This window comes from Terrapene carolina, unplaced genomic scaffold (assembly GCF_002925995.2).
Source record: "Terrapene carolina triunguis isolate 2854851 unplaced genomic scaffold, T_m_triunguis-2.0 Scaffold111, whole genome shotgun sequence".
Classification (NCBI taxonomy): Eukaryota; Metazoa; Chordata; order Testudines; family Emydidae; genus Terrapene; species Terrapene triunguis.
Window position 1 is genome coordinate 2,061,222 of NW_020664462.1, and position 18,785 is coordinate 2,080,006.

An 18,785-nucleotide genomic window follows, 5' to 3' on the forward strand; every position below is an offset into this window, starting at 1 on the left:
CACACACACACCCTGTCAGGTAGGGAAGTGCTACTATCACCATTGTACAGATGGGGAACTAACGCCCAGAGACACTGACTTTCTCAAGATCATAGAAGAAGTTTGTGGCAGAGCAGAGAATTGAAGTTTGGTCTCCCAAGCCCCAGCCTGGTGTCCTAAACACAGGACCATTCTCCTGCTATACAAAGATGTTCTGGCATGATCCGTGCTAGAGAAATTACCAGAACAAGGTGGCTAACGTCACCTGTGTTAGAAATACCAAAGACAAGCAAGTTTTGCCACAGAATAATATTGTGATAAGAAAATGAATTTATTTTTAATCTGCGAAGCAGGTATTCAGTGGACAGTAGAGTAAAAGCAAGAAATGTTCTACTTTCCCAGTACCTTCACTGTGAAATCCTCATTATTCATTTTTGTCTTAATATAGCAGTAGTCAAAAATATGACAAAAATGTCACCTTGCCCATGGTAACTCCTTATGTAGGGGAAAGTGAGCTTCTTCAGTAGCTCTAGAACAATGAGGAAATTCCCCTCAAGGTATTCAGAACCCTCCATTATCTCAGGCACCTTTGCAAGCATCATCAAGCAAGACAATGAGACTTACTGTGGGAGAAGTATGCAGTGTCGTAGTAGCCCTGTTGGTCCCAGGATATTAGAGACACACGGTGAGTGACAGGCCTGCCGACACGGGGAAGGGGTCAATTGCCCAGGGGCCCAGCAATTTAAAAGGTGGATGGGATAGATACATATTTTTTTAATAAAAATTACAATTTAAAAAAAGAGAGAAATCCGTTTCCTGCTGCTCTGTACAGAGCGCCTTCCCTCATTGTGCCAGTAACAGTTTTTCAGAGCGCTGCTGCACCCTGCTGGTCTGGCAGAGCGTTCGCAACAGCAGTCTGGGAACCGCGGAGCTTGCTGCCTCCTCCGGTTGCTCGGGAGCCGCTATGCCTGCCATGCTGGCTTTCCGGCTGCAGGGCTGAGGACAGGGGGATTTGAAAGAGGAACAAGCTCCCTCTGCGCTACCAGATTTCCTCCCCCGGGGCTGCAGCTCATCACTAGACACAAGCCAGAAAATTCAGCCACCCAACTGAACCACCCTAGGTTTGCCGAGAGGCAGGTGGGGCCAGCCCTCCCCTCGCTGCCGCTAGCACTGGCTGACGAGCCGCTATCCGGAGCACAGGATAAGGGGCCACCTCCGCCGCTAAGCCAGAGAATGAGGCTTGGGTTTTCCCTCTGCCTTATCCCTTGGTCGCCTCCTTGGAGATCTCCCGGTAGATGTGGCGGACCATGCCTACCATCTGCTCATTGCTCTGGGTGTTGATGTCCCACAGCACCAGCTGCACAAATATTGTATTGTGTATTTTAACCTGGTTGGTCATATTCGGTTACATCTTGTATATCAGGTTTTTCCTTGTCTTTATATTACACATGAATCACGATTAGGTGTTTAATTAGCCTACTTGATACTTTAGGTGTTTTCTTACTTTGTGCTTCTTTAAATGCTTGATATATTAATTAATTTTTATTCCATAATGTATTTATTTAATTTAAATATATAATTCAAAATAACAAATTCGACATCATCTATTTAGGCTCACAATTTGTTTAATACTGGTGCTGTAACTGGGGAAAAAAGTTAACTAGATCAAGCAACGCCACAACTTACGCATAGTGGGTTCTAATGTGTTATCAATAGCATAAAAGGTAGCGTTGTAAACCTCAGCCATCCCTTTCTAGGGGGTCCATTGACTGTTCTGTCCTGGGGTCCGGAATTGCTGTCAGCAGGGCTGGTGAGTGAAGTGATATCTTTTATTGGACCTATTTTGGTGGGTAAGTAAGACAAGTTTTCTAGCTTATACAGAGCTCTTCTTCAGGTCTGGGAAACTTACTCAGAGTGTAACGGCTAAATACAAGGTGGAACAGATTGTTCAGCATAAGCAGTACTTAGTAGTAGTACTAATATATGGAGATGTACCTATCTCATAGAACTGGAAGGGACCCTGAAAGGTCATCGAGTCCAGCCCCCTGCCTTCACTAGCAGGACCAAGTACTGATTTTGCCCCAGATCCCTAAGTGGCCCCCTCAAGGACTGAATTCTCAACCCTGAGTTTAGCAGGCCAATGCTCAAACCACTGAGCTATTTCCCCTCCCCTCCCCTCCCCCCATGTGCTGAGGAATCTCTTCCACCTTGTATTTAGCCATTACACTCTGAGTAAGTTTCCCAGATCTGAAGAAGAGCTGCTCAAAAGCTTGTCTCGCTCACCCACCGAAATTGGTCCAATAAAAGCTATTACTTCATCCACCTTGTCTCTGTGGTAGAAGTGTGAACAGTTAAACAGTGTTGACTGCTGATGAGTTCCCTGAGCTCTACATGTAGGTCAAGCAGCAGTAGTGAGTGTCGGTAGCCAACCTCCACAGTGTGAATCAGTTCTCTTCACCCGGTGCATGGTCTTATTCAAGCGTCAGAGCTAGCTCCGTTCAAAGAGAATGCTGAGAGTGTGCTTAGTCATCCAATTTCCTCATCAAATTCCTTTTGTAGTAGCTGGTCACACTATTATTCTGCCAGTGGGGTAAAGCCGGGCTTGGCCTAGAGCAGGGCCTCAAACTCAAATGACGACGAGGGCCACATGAGAACTAGTACATTGGCCCGAGGGCCGCATTACTGACACCTCCCCCCGTGCCGCCCTCGGCCCCGCCCCCACTCTACCCCTTCCATGAGGCCCCGCCCATTCCCTGCCCCCATTCCAACCTCTTCCCCAAAATCCCCACCCCAACTCTGCCCACCCCCTGCCCCCAGGGGGTACAAGAGGGGTGTGGCAGGGAGTTGGGGTCTGGGATGCAGGAGGGGTGAGGGGTGCGGCAGGGGGTCAGGGTGCAGGAGGGATGCGGCAGGGGGCTCAGGGCAGTGGGGGGAGCTGTGCGGGGTGGAGCAGGGAGTTCAGGGCAGGGGGTCAGAGTGCAAGGTGTGGCGTGGGGCTCAGGGCAGGTAGGGAGCCTGCCCTGCCCCCGCTGCGTGTCAGGCCTGAGCCGCTCTAGGTAAACGTGGGGGGGGGGGGCGCGAGGAGCTCGCGGGCCACAGAAAATAACCCCGTGGGCCGCATGCGGCCCCCCGGGCCACGTGTTTGAGACCCCCGGCCTAGAGCATCATCTCGTAGGTCAGGTCAGCAATACAGAGAGATCAGCTACAGGTGGGATTACATGTTGCTCAATGCTAGGCAATCCAGCTTTGACACTTTAATGCTTGAAAACATAGCAGCCTGAATCACAAAGCAGGTTTCCTTTCTTCACTATGTCCAATGAGGTTGTTGGCTTCTCGGCATGGCATAAGAAATCCCAGATCCTAAAATATCTATCTTGAGAAACACCCCCGAGCTTTGTGCCAGCAGCTGAGATCATGTGGGATAGCTGCTTGTATTTTCCTGGGGTGTGCTGATTGAACCACAATTGTGTAACGTGAAAGGTATGACCACGCACAGTTGATGCACTTTTTCCTGGAAAAGCCTACTGGGCGGACGTGCTAACACTGTTTGCTACGAGAGGGTCGGCTAAACATGTTCAGTCCCAGTTTCACAAACATGGTTCTGGGGCCCAGGAAGGCACTTAAGCATATGCGTAAGCACCCTTTCTACATAGGAATGCTTTCCTGATAAGTATTCTAGCTGTTAGCTCTCTAGAGCCAATACATTTACTGAAGAGTCAGTTGGAAACTGTACTGGCTTCTGCATAATCCATTGTACTTCACTTCAGTTCTGATTGCAGGGGCGTGATTATTGACAATAAAATAAGAGACACACGAGGTGGGTGAGATAATGGGCTTGTCTTCATGTGCAGCTGCACCAGTGCTACCTCACTGCTGTAGCCCTTTCGTTAAGGTGCTACTAACCCCATGGGAGAGCTTCTCCCATCAGAGTGGCTAATCCACCTCCCCGAGAGACGGTGGCTATGGCGATGGGAGAAGCTCTCCTGTTGACATAGTGCTCTCTACATGGGGGGCTACATCGGTATAACTACGTCGCTCAGGGGTGTGGATTTTTCACATCCCTAAGCAACAGTTATACCAATAGAAGTCTGTAGCGTAGACCTGGCCAGTAGCTTTTATTGGACCAACTTCTGTTGGTGGAAGAGACTGAGAAAAGCTTTCAAGTTACACACAGCTCTTCTTCAAGTCCGGGGGCTTGTCTTCACTTAAAATGCTACAGCAGCACAGGTACGCCATTGTAGCGCTTCAGTGTAGACGCTACCTACACCAATGGAAGGGGTTCTTCCATCGGCATAGGTAATCCACTTCCCCAAGAGGCCTAGTGCTATATACGGGCTTGTCTACGCTTACCAGGGGATCGACGCTCGGTGATCAATGCATCAGCAGTCGATTTAGCAGGTCTAGTGAAGATCCACTAAATTGACCGCAGATCGCTCTCCCATTGACTCCTGTTCTCCACTGGATAGAGAAGAGGAAGGGGAGTTGATGGGAGAGTGTCTCCCGTCGATATCGCGTAGTGTGGACCCCCCACAGTAAGTAGATCTAAGCTATGTTCACTTGAGTTACGCTAGTCACGTAACTCAAATTGCATAGCTTAGATCGACTTTTCCCTTTAGTGTAGACAAGGCCTACATGGAGACTTAGGTCAACTTAACAATGCTGCTCAGAGAGTGTGGATTTTCACACCCCTGACTGACATAGTAAATCCAGCCTAATTTTCTAGTATAGACCAGATTACGTGGGAAAGGTAATCCGTGTCACAGCTAAATACAAGGTGGAACAGATTAAGTATAGGAGTTAATGCATTGCAAGGGACCGCTCAAAATTAACTGGGCTGTTAACACCTCTGCAGTCATAGGGCAAAGGAGTGTTAGTGGGTTACAGATTGTTGTAAAGAGACATAAAACCAGTATCCTTATTGAGTCCATGATTTTTGGTGTCTAGCAAAGTAATGACTGTAGGCTCCCAGGCTTATCTTTTGAAGATGTTGTGCGGGTTTCCTTTGAGGACGAGGACTGAGAGGTCATGTATAGAGTGATCATTTTGTGAAAAGTGCTTGCCCGCAGATGATAGCGTGTTTTTGTCTTTTATCATTTTTGTGTGTGAGTTCATTCGAGAGCATAGTGATTGTCTGGTTCTACCTTCAAAGCTGTTGTGGGGCATTTGATGCGCTGGTCTGAGGTGCACCACATGTTGTGATAGGTATATTTGGATCTTGAAAGGTGTGCTGTTGAGGGGGTGAGGGGATTGATCATCGTAGCAGTGGAGATATGTCTGCGGGTTTTGCATCTGTTACAGCAGGGTCTAGTGCTGCAGTGTCAGCTTCGAGAGATCAAAAATCATGAGATTGGTCCAACAATCATGACATTTTTAAAAAAAGATTATGACCTGTTTTTAGGTCAGTTTCTTGGTGTGTGTGTTTTTTTTTTTTTTTTTTTAACTCCCCCTGCCCATCCCCAGGGTGGGTGCCTGGGACAACTAGTGTTCACTCTCCCTTATGTATTAGATAAGGTGATTTTGGCCCCTGCTGCAGGAGCTCTCACCCCCACATCTGCCCATCTCCTGCCCAGCAATTAATCCTGTCCCTTTAGTCGCCCATCAGTTCTGTCCCCCAGCTGCTCTCATCCACCTATCAGTTCAGCACCCCCCCATCACCTCCCACCGCTCCCAGAACTCATCCCATCTGCTCAGAATCCACCATCAATAAAGCCCCCCACCCCATCAGCCCTCACCCCCATCACGTCAGCCCCCTGCAGTCCCTAGGCCATAATCCAGCTCTCCCAGCCTCACCTTTGCTCCTCATAGGGTTCTTTGCCCTCCCCAGGCCTGGGAGCTGCAGTAGGGTCCCCTCTCCCACTTCCCAGACTGGCAAGGGAGCCATCATTCCTGAGGTGAACCTGACAGCAGGAGTCCCTGCCATACCTGGGGCTGACAGGATTTCCAAGTAAAATTAGCCTCACTTCCAGAATTCTCAAATGTCAGGAGGTTTTTTTCTGTTTGTTTGTTTTTTCAGCCGTGAATCCTGACATTTGAGAGTTTTATCACAAGATCACGAGTGAGGCTTAATTTTACTCAGAAATCACGTCTCTTGCGATCAGTTAACGAAAGTTGGCATATCTGGTCCTGCTTTGAGTTGGTGTGTCCTGGTCTGTGAGGAGCTTGCATCTGATGGGTGTTTTTGTCTTTTTTAGCATTTTCTACCCATGGGCAAAAACTTTTCACAAAACGATCACACCATATCTGACCTCTCCCACCAACCTGCACATCTTCAAGAGCTTCCCCCACCAACAAAGCTACCGCCGCTCATTGGGGGTGGGTTAATTATGTCGACGGGAGAACTCTCTCCCGTCTGCCTAGAGCGGCTACACGAAAGAACTATCTTGGTAGTGCAGCTGCATCGGTACAGCTGTGCCAGTGTAAGGGCTTGGCTACACTTGCAGTTGTAGAGCGCTGGGAGTTAAACCAGCCTTTGGAGACCGCAGCAGGGAAAACGCTGCCATGTGTTTACACTGTCAGCTGCAAGCACACTGGTGTGGCCACATTAGCGCTCTTGCAGCGCCACAAAGAGCAGTGCATTGTGTTAGCTATCCCAGTGTGCAAGTGGCTGCAACATGCTTTTCAAATGGGGGGCGGGATGGAGTGTGACAGGGAGTGTGTTGTGTATATGTGGGGGGAGAGACAGTTTGTTTTCAGGGGCTGAGTGTCAGCGTGCTGTCTTGTAAGTTCAGTATTCCACACTAATAGTTTGCTTTGTCCCGGAGCAGATAAGCATGCCGGCTGTCAGAAACGGCGCTTTGAAAGGGGATATTCCCATGCCTGCAGCGGAGTTCAAAACAATGACAAGAGTGGCCACTTGACTTCAGGGGATTATGGGACGTTTCTGGAGGCCAATCACAGCGCAGTAATGCAACACGTTGTCCACACTGATGCCCGGGCGTTTCAGCCGGGGCGCAGCAAGCTTTATGCTTCTCGTGGAGGTGGATTACCAGGAGCACTCCAGCTGCAGAGTCCAGGCGCTCTACGTGCCTTGCCAGTGTGGACACCTCAGGAGTTAGGGCGCCCAGGGCTGCTTTAATGCGCTCTAACTTGCAAGTGTAGCCAAGCCCTAAAGTTTCTGGTGTAGACATGGCTAACCCTCTTTTGTCCTATGACTGCAGCGGTGTTAATGGGCCACTTCATTTTGAATGGTCCCTTGCAACAGAGTTAACTTCTAGGCTTCCCAATCTGTTCCACATTGCATTTAGCTGTGACACTCTGATTGCCTTTCTCAGACTTGAAGAAGAGCTCTGCTTAGCTCGAACGCTTGTCTTGGCCTGGTCGATCACATCATATCTGACCTCTCCTGCTGACATAGCTACCACCGCTCGTTGGGAGTGGATTAATTGCGTCGAAAGGAGGGTTCTGTCCTGTCACCTGAGGGCTAATCTACACTGGCAACGTTAAAGCGCTCTAAAAAACCCACCTCCACGAGGGGCGTAGTGCGGCTCCCAGCGCTGGTGCACTGTCTACACTGTCGCTTTAGAACACTGAAACTTGCTGCGCTCGGGGGGTTGGTGTTTTTTCACACCCCTGAGCGAGAAAGTTGCAGCGCTGTAACGTGCCAGTGTGGACAAGCCCTTAGAGTGGCTACATGAGAGAGCTTACAGCCGCGCAGCTGCACTGATACAGCTGCGCCACTGTAAGCTCTCTAGTGTAAACATGGCCTTAAGAGGCAGAAAGAGAATGACCTAATTCAGGTCAGAGTTGGTTTACCATTAGAAAAGGCATCCTTTGATTTTTATTTCAGTACATCTCCAACTCTGTATATTTATAGTCAACAGGAAAGATGGCAACTTTAGATCCTGCTGGCTTGAATCCTCTGCTGACATACTTGGATTGCTGACACAGAGTGACTGTAGCACTTGGGATGGTTGTATAAACTGAACAGATCTGATATACAAGTTATTGAGAGAAAATAAAATAGGACCCACCACAATGCCATGTTTTTAGAACTATATCTGCACTTTAAGAGACCTGGACCTTTTTGTTCTGTTGTTTACAAAGTTGTGGGACTTATGTGATCCCTCCCACCCCACAGTTATATCAGCCGTCGTCTCAATGTCCAGCTGAAAATCTGATTATTTTTCTGGCTTGCTTTGCAGGAGGTGTATCGAATCCCGAAGAAGAGTCAAGCTGAAAAGGAGAGTAGTGGTAGGTAGTCAAGGATACCTTTCAAGTAGCAGCTGAAACTGTAATTTCCTCCAGAGAGGATTCATTTTCCTTGTGTCTAAAGTTGAATGCTTATCAGAGAGGTTGCGCGCGCACACGCACACACACACAAAATCACTTTTTTATTATATGTATTACAATGGAGCCTACAGGATCCCTTGTGGTTGATGCTATACATACACATTGTTCAAGGCGGTTTCTGCCCTAAACCGTTTACAATCTAGGTAGACAATATAGGCGAACGTTGGGAGAAAGGAAATATTACTATTTTCGTTTTAAGATCGGGAACTGCAGCGCAGGGAGTAAATGACTTGCTCAAAGTCACACAGTCTATGGGAAAGCTAAGAATTTAACCCACATCTCCTGAATCCCAGCCCAGTGACTTAACCATGAGGCCAGTGTTCCTCTCTACCTAATACATAATCTGGTCACAGTAAGGAAATTCAGAGTGGGATGTACAGAGGCTTATCGGTACATGGACAAGAGGGGGCTTTAAACTCAGAGGCTTCTCTCTGTGCCTATTGGTATTGGACTCCATACAGTGCATCTCCCGTTAACTGAATATCTTCCTTTGGTGGGTCCCCAGCTTCAGGTGTCGTACGCACCAGGTCTTAAGTCATGTTTGCTGAACCAGCTTAAAACCACTTTTCAGCAGACCAATGTGAGTGGACCTGAAAGGGGTTTAAACCAATTTTGAGAATGGTACCATAGCCTGGGTAAAAGGCAAGATTAGAACATGGTTTCCAAGCTCCGTTTACATATCAGTAGCTCTTTTGTACATGGGTCCAAGGATCTCCACGCATACTGCAGTTCGATATAAACATGAAACAGAAGCAGTTTGTACCCCTAGGTTGCAATTCTGTTCTGTCTCACCAGGTCACTGATTTGTAACTTTAGCTCAGACTGTGTGTTTGCACCTGTTACTCACTGTTTCATGAGGAGAAGGGGAACTCAAAACTGGTGTGTAGTGCTTGTTACTTTTTATCTATGCACAGCCCCACAAGAACAAAATCAATTAAAACAAGATGTTAAATTACATCTAGTGCTACGTGACATGGGGGCATTTGTGGAAAGTGACTTATATGCTCTGGGCACCTTATGTTGCTCATTTGCAGGGACTAAGAGCCTGTTTTTGTTTTTGTTTTTTCCCTGACGTAAAAAAGATTGGAGCTAAAGAGGTTGTTCTCGAGCACTGCAGAAAGAGCAACCCCACTGCTCTTCACAAACAGCAATTCATGCTACAATTTACATTGATTGGGTGACCTTTGACAAATTAATTGAATTGTGCTAGCGACATTGCCAAAGGGTAGTTTTTCTGTTAGAAAATACTCTGATGCACCCTGAAGAATTAATGGCATTCTTGAGATGTGTTGGATATATTAGACATTTGCACAACCAAGTCCTTGCACATTTTCAGCTTTGCAATGATTCAGATATGAGCACTCAAGGAATTAGCTATTAATACAGTACAGCACCGTGGTATGTTATATGTGCACTCACACCGTGATAATACATTCACTTCAGAGTTCTCTTGTGGTATAATGCTGTGGCTTCCAGAAGTGGGCCATTTTTTAAAATCAAGCTCCTCTCTTGAAGCATCTTCTCCACTTCTCTTTCCCCTTTCTATGCCTTTCCATCTGGCAGCCGTACAGGAGACATTAATATTAAGACCCTATTAAAGAGAGAAAAAATAGGACACTGTTAAAGAAATTCTCTTAATGTGATAGGTGTAACTGATTATGAAATCTGCATCTTGTATCCCTGCCGTTTATTCATAGCTCAGAGAGAAGTTGTGGGCTAGGTGTAGAAATTATCGGATGGGCTTCAATAGTCTTAAATTCTGATTCTATAAAATTATTTCTCTTCACAGCTTGTAGGAGGCTCTTATTTTATGGGGCCAAATGTCCCTGTTTCCTGCTGTACTTACTCTCCAGGTCACTTGGCAGTTCTTTCCTTTTGCATGTTTGGTACCTCTGTAATTTTGATTGTGCTTAATTCCTCTTTCCCGACCCACCCTTGACTAAGACAGGAATCAGGATATAGGTGTTGGGGGTTGGCCATTATGAAAAGCATCCTAGAATGTGCTTACAGTTAGCAGAAGGCATCACTCCTTGCAGACTGACAGGTGCTTCATCAGTGTGACACTGTTTTGCAGACAGACAGCGTATGCTCTGGAGAATCACTGATAACAGTGCAAAATATCATGACCTGTCTCACTGCAAGTGTCTTATAATTAATGTGACAGTTCCTTGATAGCTATAGTAACTTGTCAGTGCTGTAAATTCGGGGTGCACAGATCAATTGTGAAAAATGACAGTAGTGTAAAAGATATAGAGTGCCAAAAAGTTGAAGGAATATATTGTGTTGTGTCAACATGTCTAAACACTGATTAGGACCTGTTTCTTGTTTAAAAGGGTTTTACGGAAGCAATTATGTTCAAATTGTATATGAAAGAGGCCGTAGTGTCAAAACGTGTCCCTAGTGATTGATACAAAGGCACACTCCGCCAGTGCACTTTGTCACCTGGGCTGATTATCTGGAGACAAAATTCAAGTTTTACCACACACACTGCATGCTTCCCCTTGTTAAAAACTTCTAGAGTTCTTAACCAGATGCTTTTCAAGTCTAATAAAATACATAATCAGTGTTGAAGACTATGTACATGCCAAGTTTTTTTATATCCAAACTTTTCAAGTGCAAAAATGCATCTAATAACCTATATTAAGGTCTGAAGACATCATTTTTCACTCTGATTACATAATTTTCTTCAAATTCAGTTGGAGGAGGAGGAGGAATTCCCATGGGGTCTAAGAATAAGCATGATACATTTCAGCTTGTTACGTAATACCCCAGGAAAGAGAGAAGTCACTAAAAATAGGGTGTTAAAAAGAAAGTATTGTCTCAGCCATAACTACAGTGTAGTGCTAATATGGGGCATCCTGCATTTCATTTGAGTGAATGGACCAAAAAATACACATACTACAACAGCAGCAAAGGTGAAAGCAGAAACCTACTGAAATGTAAAGACTACTTCCTTTTATCCATCTTGCTTAACAGGAGATCGTGGGAGGGATGCAGTGGGTCATAGGGACCAAACTGCTACCCCAAAGAATCCCAACCAGAGCAGAGAGAGAGACCCTGAGAGGCAGAGCCAGAGTAAAGAGAAGAAGAAACGGAGAGAGTCCTTGTCCCCACCATCTTCGGCCTACGAGCGAGGAACCAAGAGGCCGGATGACAGGCAAGTTGTCTTACTGTACCGTTTCCATCAAGGATGCTCATGCTGAGGGTTCTGATGATCCTGTGTCAGTCCAAGAGGGGAAAGTTGAATTTATTTTGCCTTTTCAAACTAAAGTTGCTAAAGATGATATTTGTGACCACCTGAAAATAAATAGGAAAGAGGAAATTTTCTATTAAATGAATACGCTGTGTGGTTACTGATAATGGACGTGGAAGCAAGTCTTTCATTTGTAGATGACGGCTTCAAATGTAGTCCGCTTCAGCTAGTGTTGTTTGGAGTTGTGTAGCTACAGCTGAGAAGAGCTGACCAGACCATCACAAATACCCTTAGCGCCTCCCATCAACTTCTTAGTGCTGCTTGGGAACGAATTATGCTGGTGGTGTTTTGGTGATGGACGCCGTATCCAGTCCTCATTCAAAAATGACCATGAAAGTGGGAAAGTTTAGAGAGGAAGTCAGAGGGTCCCAAACTGGACTCAGAAGACTTCCCTTTAGCCTATCCAGGAGATACTGTATTTAATTTTAAATTACTTTGCACTAGCACCTGCCTGCACACTGCAGATAATAAAAGCGCAAAGCCAAAAATGAAATAACTGCCCTGGATACATAGAAAATCCTCAAAAGCACCTTTTTATATATAAAAAATTGAAATTATCCAGTAGCTATCCAGCAAAAAATAACCCAAGGAAATGCATCACCAGGCAGCTATTTCTCTCCCATTACCCTTCCTTCCCCTTTCACCACAAACAGGTTCATCAGGCTGCATTTGCTCAGGTAAAGTGACTCTTAGAAACTTATAAAAACAATTAAGATGGCTCCACATGATGGTGGTCCTTCCTGAGCAATCTGTTGGCAGTCTCCCCTGCACGGTTTCTTCACAGCTTAGCTTTGCCAGCACGTGAGAGGTTAGTGAAGCGCTGCTATTCCCGTCTTGCATACTACTTGTATAGCACTTCTTGTCTTTAAAGTTCTTTCCAGATGGTTATCTAATTAGCCCTTCAAAAATATCCTATGAGGTAGGTAAGCAGTGTCTTCATATTACATATAGGCAAACTTTAAATAAGAGGTTAGAGATGCCCTCACCTTGAAATCTAATTAATTTTTTTAATTAGTTTAAAGTAGCTTCAGTTACTACACCTGCCCCTGAGACCCTTTGCAAATTTTTGTGGTTTTTTTTTTTAATCAAACTATCTTAAAAATACTTTTCTGTGAAACATCCAGACAAAGGGGAGAACTGGCTAATTACCTATGGGAAACAGTGAAATTGACAATGCACAAAAACAATTCAGAAGTGATTTCATTTGGTTTGTATTACATTAGCAGCAAGAGGCCCTAACCAAGATCCGGGGTCCATAGTGTTAGGTGCAGTACATACACAGAGTAAGAGACAGTCCCTGCCCAGAGGAGTTCACAGTCTAAATAGACAAGATGGACAAAGGGTGGGAGGAAAGAGGTAGTATCCCCATTTTTCAGATGGGAAACTAAGGGAAAGAGAGGTTGTGACTTGGCCAAGATCACACAGGAAGTCTGACAAAACTAGGTATTGGACTCAGATCTGCTGAGTGAGCTTCAACCCCCAGTCCAAGAGGGACTTGTCACAGACCATGCAGGAAGTTAGGATTAGAATTTGAGAACCTTCTGGCTCCTAGTCCTGTGGTCCAACCACTCCTGTCTGCCTGCCTGCCATTAAACTGCTTGCAACTTTAAAGTCAGAATACATGCACACTTTCATTATTCTGATGTCATTAATACAACCCGATGGAAGTAAATGGAGTGGCGCACAATAAGAGGAGAAATTGGCATACAGAAAGTTGGTTGGGAACAGTGTGGCAACCTACTGAAATTTAATAGTTATGGTCCATGTTTAATATAATATATATTCCTTCTGCAGGATTAGCAAATACCGCCATGTTTGGAGGGAGAAAAGTCCTGTTAAATATAACAAATGGCTAAAAGTATGTCCCAAGTATTGAGCATGAGCCATATGTGTACGCTAACCATGTCAAATCACACTACAGAATATCCTTTCGTTTTCATGTGGACCCTTAAACTGCCCGGGCTAGCAACTGCTGTCATCTGGATGGTTATTTTTCAAGTGCTGTATGTGAGTGTGGAATTGTGTAGAGTCTAAAGGAAATAAAATGGCCCCTGCTCAGAGAGCCAAGATACTGTGAGCCAGTGTTGACGGCTGGAGAGACAAATGTGACGGCTGGTGGAGCCGGTTGGGCAAGTGAAGCAGAGTGTGTAGAGCTGTTCACAGAAAACAAGGAGTTGAGAATTATGAATAAGCGATACTTGGAGATGATGAAAGGCAGCAGAGGTCTGTGGCGTTAATAAACATTACATTAAGTATGTGGGATTCTTGGGGGCAAGACAGAACTCTTGTTCTGACTATCTAAAATGCAGCACACATCCTTGTTAAAGCCAGTACCAAGCCAGTCAAGGTCTACTATATGGACTTCAGAAAAGCCAAGAGAGAAGAATTGATTACAAAAAAGTCACATTTTTCAAATAACACAGCATTCCATTGTCCTCATGTTATTCTCTATTAAGCATGTTTGAAAGGTCAGCATAAAAATTGGAGTATAAATCCACAAAAAATATCCATTTGCAGAACAAAAACCAAACAAATGACTAGAGGCAGAAGTCAAGATGGATGAATTACTAACATATATAGAGAGAGATAAAAAGGCAAAAAGCACAGGAAACATGAGACAAGGTAAACTTCATGGCAGGAAAGTTCTTGTTACAGCAAGAGGAAGATTAGAAAAACAGAAAATACTGACTAGCAAATGATTGAGCATGAGTGGTCTCTGGTGCTAGAGGTCAGGAAGCCCTTTCTTTGCATGTTCTTCCCAGATACACCCTCTCTGTTTAAACAGCGACTTTGTATAAGAGGAAAATATGCAAAATGTAGCATGGCAAAAATGAGGCTTGGAGAATGAGGGGATCACTGCCCTTAGAGGCATCCTAATAATCATTAATCTGACCCCATCTCGTAATATGGGCCAATCAGTCTGTAGCTAGGGCACTTTGGATAGTACTTCATTCCAAAAAACTGTATGAAATCCGTATAGTGGAGGTGAGCAGAACAGATGACGTCAGAGGGGTGAAGAACTCCAAAGATGTTCTCAGAACACTGGAGGATTTGGAGGTATGCTGGCATGCCCTTGTCACGCTTCCTTGCCCTTGCTGCTGCTCTGGAGTGGAGATTCTCCTAGAGGAGATGGGTCCTTGGATGAATGGAGGAACTATTATGACACACGCTTAACGTCACGACTGAATCACTTGCTTTTTTTTTTGTATTTATTCCTTTGTGTGAGTTGGCTCTTAATGTAAGTTCTTCAGATAAGTGCAGAAAAATATTGACTTTTTCGTTCAATTATTTAAATTGGATTCTCACTACCAACAAGATTCATATAAACATAAATACTCACAGGTATTTGAATTGGACTGAAGAAACAAAAGGGCATCTTAACTGATGTACTTGTAGCAATATGTTCTTGATATGCAAACTGGATGCATGAATAAAAAGTTGACATATATGAATATATTGGATGCTTTGTAGAACCCACTATAGTTAATGCTGCAAAGCATTTTCACTTGTAGCCCCTGTTTTCATGCACTCATAACTTCCAAAAATATCCACCTTTTCATCTTTAATTTTACATGCTTTGTGTCTGACCTAAGCTATCTTTTTTACCCCTGGAAAATCTCTTCAGCTGTTTTGTGTTTCAGGAAGAAAAATGTTACTCCTATTTAAATAAATAAATAGAAAAGATCTAACCACATTTTTTTAGGCAGATCTGTGGTCCAGTAAATAGCACAACTCTAAATGGAAGTCAGTTTATTATTCCATTGTTTAACATTTGCAAATTAAGATGGAGACTAGTATTCAGAAATAATTAACGTTCCGGAAGGTCTCAGTGGTTGAATGTCAATTATTGAGTTATGCATTCAAAGAAGTCTTAATCTTCTTGTGGCAGAAACGTTTGAATGTTTTTCACCCTTGCGTAGCTCCAGATCAGTGAATATATTTCATTCCCTTTATAAAAAAATTGAGAGTCACGAAGCATGGAAAATATCAGCCAAAACAGATACATTTTGAGAAATTTATGAGCCTATGAAAAGGGAGCTATAAGGAAATATCAGTGTAATGTTATCTGCTATCATGTTGACCACTAGGAAAAGTTATAATGCAATAGATACTGTTTAGGTTATCCAGCACAATTTCTCTTGGGTTGCATTGCCTGAACTTGAGGGCATAAAGGCACATAAAATGTATGTTACACAGAGACAGCATAATTATCTGTGTTGCTCGGCTAAAATCCTTAAATGCTCTGACAGACCCAGAGCCATGATGCAGCTGTGAAGAGGGAAATCCTCCAGGGGACTGAGCATTACAGGAGTGGGGAAACAGTGACATGAGGTTCCTCAATATTTTTGGATGCTACTCAATGTCAACCTCTTAATTCACAATTAAGACTTGCCAGTGTAAACATAAAATAGTTAGGGAATTCTAAGGTTTAGGTTCCCACTGGAAAGATCATTTGCCCAAACTCCTTTTGCTTATGCATTATATTGCAACGCGGCAGAGGCTACCCAGCTGTGGTCCGAACCACTGTTGGCTCGCAAAAGGCTGGCTAATCACAAGGTTCTGGCTTCTTCATGTTCCAGTTGCTAAAAGCGCATTAAAAACCCTAAAAATATTCTTTTCCTAATATTACTTTTCCAAAAGGCCATTACTGTACTGACCACAGAGAGATGATATGTTAATGGGAAGAGAGGGAACCAAGTAACTTAAGATGTGGACCACGCTATGAAAATTTTTAGGAATGCCTCTATTACTGGATAGTATGTTACATTTACCCCATGTATAACAAGTTATGTTAACTTTTACTTATGCAAATGCAGCTTGAGGGGGCCCAGAAAGGGAACGTGTAAACTATTGCTGGTCTGAATAAACTTTCACTGGATTTTTTTTTTTTTTTTAATCTGGTGTGGTACTGGATACTTCGTTTGGGGTTCTTTCAGTACTGTGGTTTTCTTTCCTCCACCAAAAGGTTAAGTTTCAGGATTAGATCTGCCTGTGATGATATGAACAAGCTCTTTTGCATTATTTTGAATGAGCTTTTTAGAAAAGTAAATGCTATACGTGTGTGTGTGTGTGTGTGTGTGTGTGTATATGTGAATGTCTTGCGCACACATGCAGAGAATATGAGTCTGTGTATGAAATGGAAAAAAGTCCAAACCTAGTGAGTTGTTTTTCTTTTGCACTCTGTTTCAGGCTATCTTTTCTTTAAAAGAATTTTAAAATTCACTCTAGAGTGAAGAAATGTGATCCAAGGTTCAATTTGGAGCAATAAATGTTCTGTTATGATTCCTACCTTCCCTCTCCTTTTGGTTTTTAATGCATTTATTAATGGGCCTTTATCTATAAATAGTATCCGAGGGTGCCCCTATAATCTGTGTGACTCTGGGGCAGAAGTTATGAAGTGGTTCTCTTTTTCAGGTATGACACACCCGCTTCTTCTAAGAAGAAAGTGCGGCTCAAGGATCGCAACAAGCTGTCCACGGAAGAACGCAGGAAGCTGTTCGAACAGGAAGTAGCTCAGCGGGAGGCTCAGAAACAACAGCAGCAACTACAGAACCTAGGGATGACTTCCCCACTTCCATACGATTCCATGGGCTACAGCGCTCCCCACCACAGCTTTATTGGCTATCCCCCTGGCTATCCCATGCAGGCTTATGTGGATCCCAGCAATCCCAATGCTGGGAAGGTGCTACTACCCACGCCGAGCCTGGATCCTATGTGCTCTCCTGCAGCCTATGAGCATCCCCAGACTTTGGTTGGGCACGCAGTCGAACCACCCCTGACTACTCCTCAGCCGGTACCAGTAGTACAACATGTAGCAACAACGATGGAGGTTTCTGCGCCTCAGTACGTAGCACAAAGTGACCCCGTGGTCCATCAGGAACCTACTGTAGCTGTCTTGCCGGTGCCTGCCCCGGGTCCAGTGCAGGGGCAGAGTTATGGAGTATGGGATTCCAATCAGCAGGCTGTGGCTGTGCAACAGCAGTACTCTCCGGCCCAGGCTCAGCCAACCATCTATTACCCAGGACAGACGTGTCAGACTGTTTATGGGGTGACATCACCTTATTCTCAGACGACTCCACCAATTGTACAGGTAACTCTCTATTCGAAAACGCATAATGAGCCCTTCAAACACAGCTTGTCGATAGGCACCAGACAATGAAAGGAGTTAGGTTGCTAGCTGAAAGACGCATTTTTCTACAGTTAACTCTAGTATCTGGTGAGTCTGCAGCATTGGTGCAGTTTAATCATGGGGGCCTGCTTTGTGGGGTCTGAGTAAAGCATACTCCTCCAATTTAAGATTTTTTTCTTTAATGTGCACAGTGAAGCATCTCTTAGTCATTGGGACTGAGTGCTTAGCAGTTGGAGAGAGATTTTTCCTACTCTATATATGTTTTATCCATTACTTTTTCTGTTAATGTTGTCTGTTTTTGAGAACAGATACTTCTGGGCAAGGGATTATGCTCTTATGTAGTATGTTATGGAGGCAGTAAAACATGCAGGTGTGCAGTCATTTAACATTCCTAACCCGTGGGTGGATTTTTAGAAACGTGGCCAAGGGCTCTAAGGTTCTCTGTCAAGTATATGGAATGCAGTACCTGTGCACCCTAGAGTGTTACTGCAATTCTGAAGTAGAAGACTGTGTTGGGATAACAATACAATGAAATCTATCCCTTCAGGGATTCTGCTGACCTGAATTGAGGGTTAAGAGGGAGTAGTTTATGATGATGCTGGAACTCCATGATACTGATGCCATGCAATTTACTGCAATCCATCAGTGGTGTGAGGGGTTTTGTTTGGAACCAGATCTTGAAATGACGACAAAAAATGTAGTGTTCCGTACTCATTCCCTTTCGATTCCCTAACCGATTTGGTTAAACTCAATCTGGCACTCTGAAAAATCAAGCTTGGACTCCTTCTGCCTATTAATAAAGATTCTGCTATTTGATCTTAGGTAACAGCTGTGTTGCTGATTCAGATTTCCTTCAAATGTAGCACATGGGGTAACTGGGTGGCTCTGAAGATTGCTAATAGGACAAATGGTCCTTCATTTGTAGGTCACTGATTTGAATTCAGCACAGATCAATGATTATCACCGTTTGATGTTGGTATTTAGCACCTGTTTGGTGGGCTGTGTGAAATGACTTGACTAGTCAATTCAATTCCTCGTGGACAGGTGTCCATCACAAAAAACATGCCCACCACTAATTTGTTTCGTATTGGCATTCTCAACACATCAACCAGGACTGATTGGGCCATGGAGACT

At 44.4% G+C, this 18,785-nt stretch overlaps 1 protein-coding gene across 3 annotated transcripts in view; it reads left to right on the forward strand.

The window, feature by feature from the left end:
- SETD2 (SET domain containing 2, histone lysine methyltransferase) overlaps positions 1 to 18,785 on the forward strand; it is a 144,019-nt gene that overhangs the window by 77,462 nt on the left and 47,772 nt on the right. For 2 of the 3 annotated variants that reach the window (XM_026651987.1, XM_026651988.1), the window contains exons 13-15: positions 8,121 to 8,169; positions 11,245 to 11,425; positions 16,937 to 17,612. In XM_026651987.1, the coding sequence (XP_026507772.1) occupies positions 8,121 to 8,169; positions 11,245 to 11,425; positions 16,937 to 17,612 (906 nt within the window). Of the gene's footprint in view, positions 1 to 8,120; positions 8,170 to 11,244; positions 11,426 to 16,936; positions 17,613 to 18,785 lie in introns of those variants that run through there. The other variant, XR_003369800.1, reaches the window with a different exon arrangement.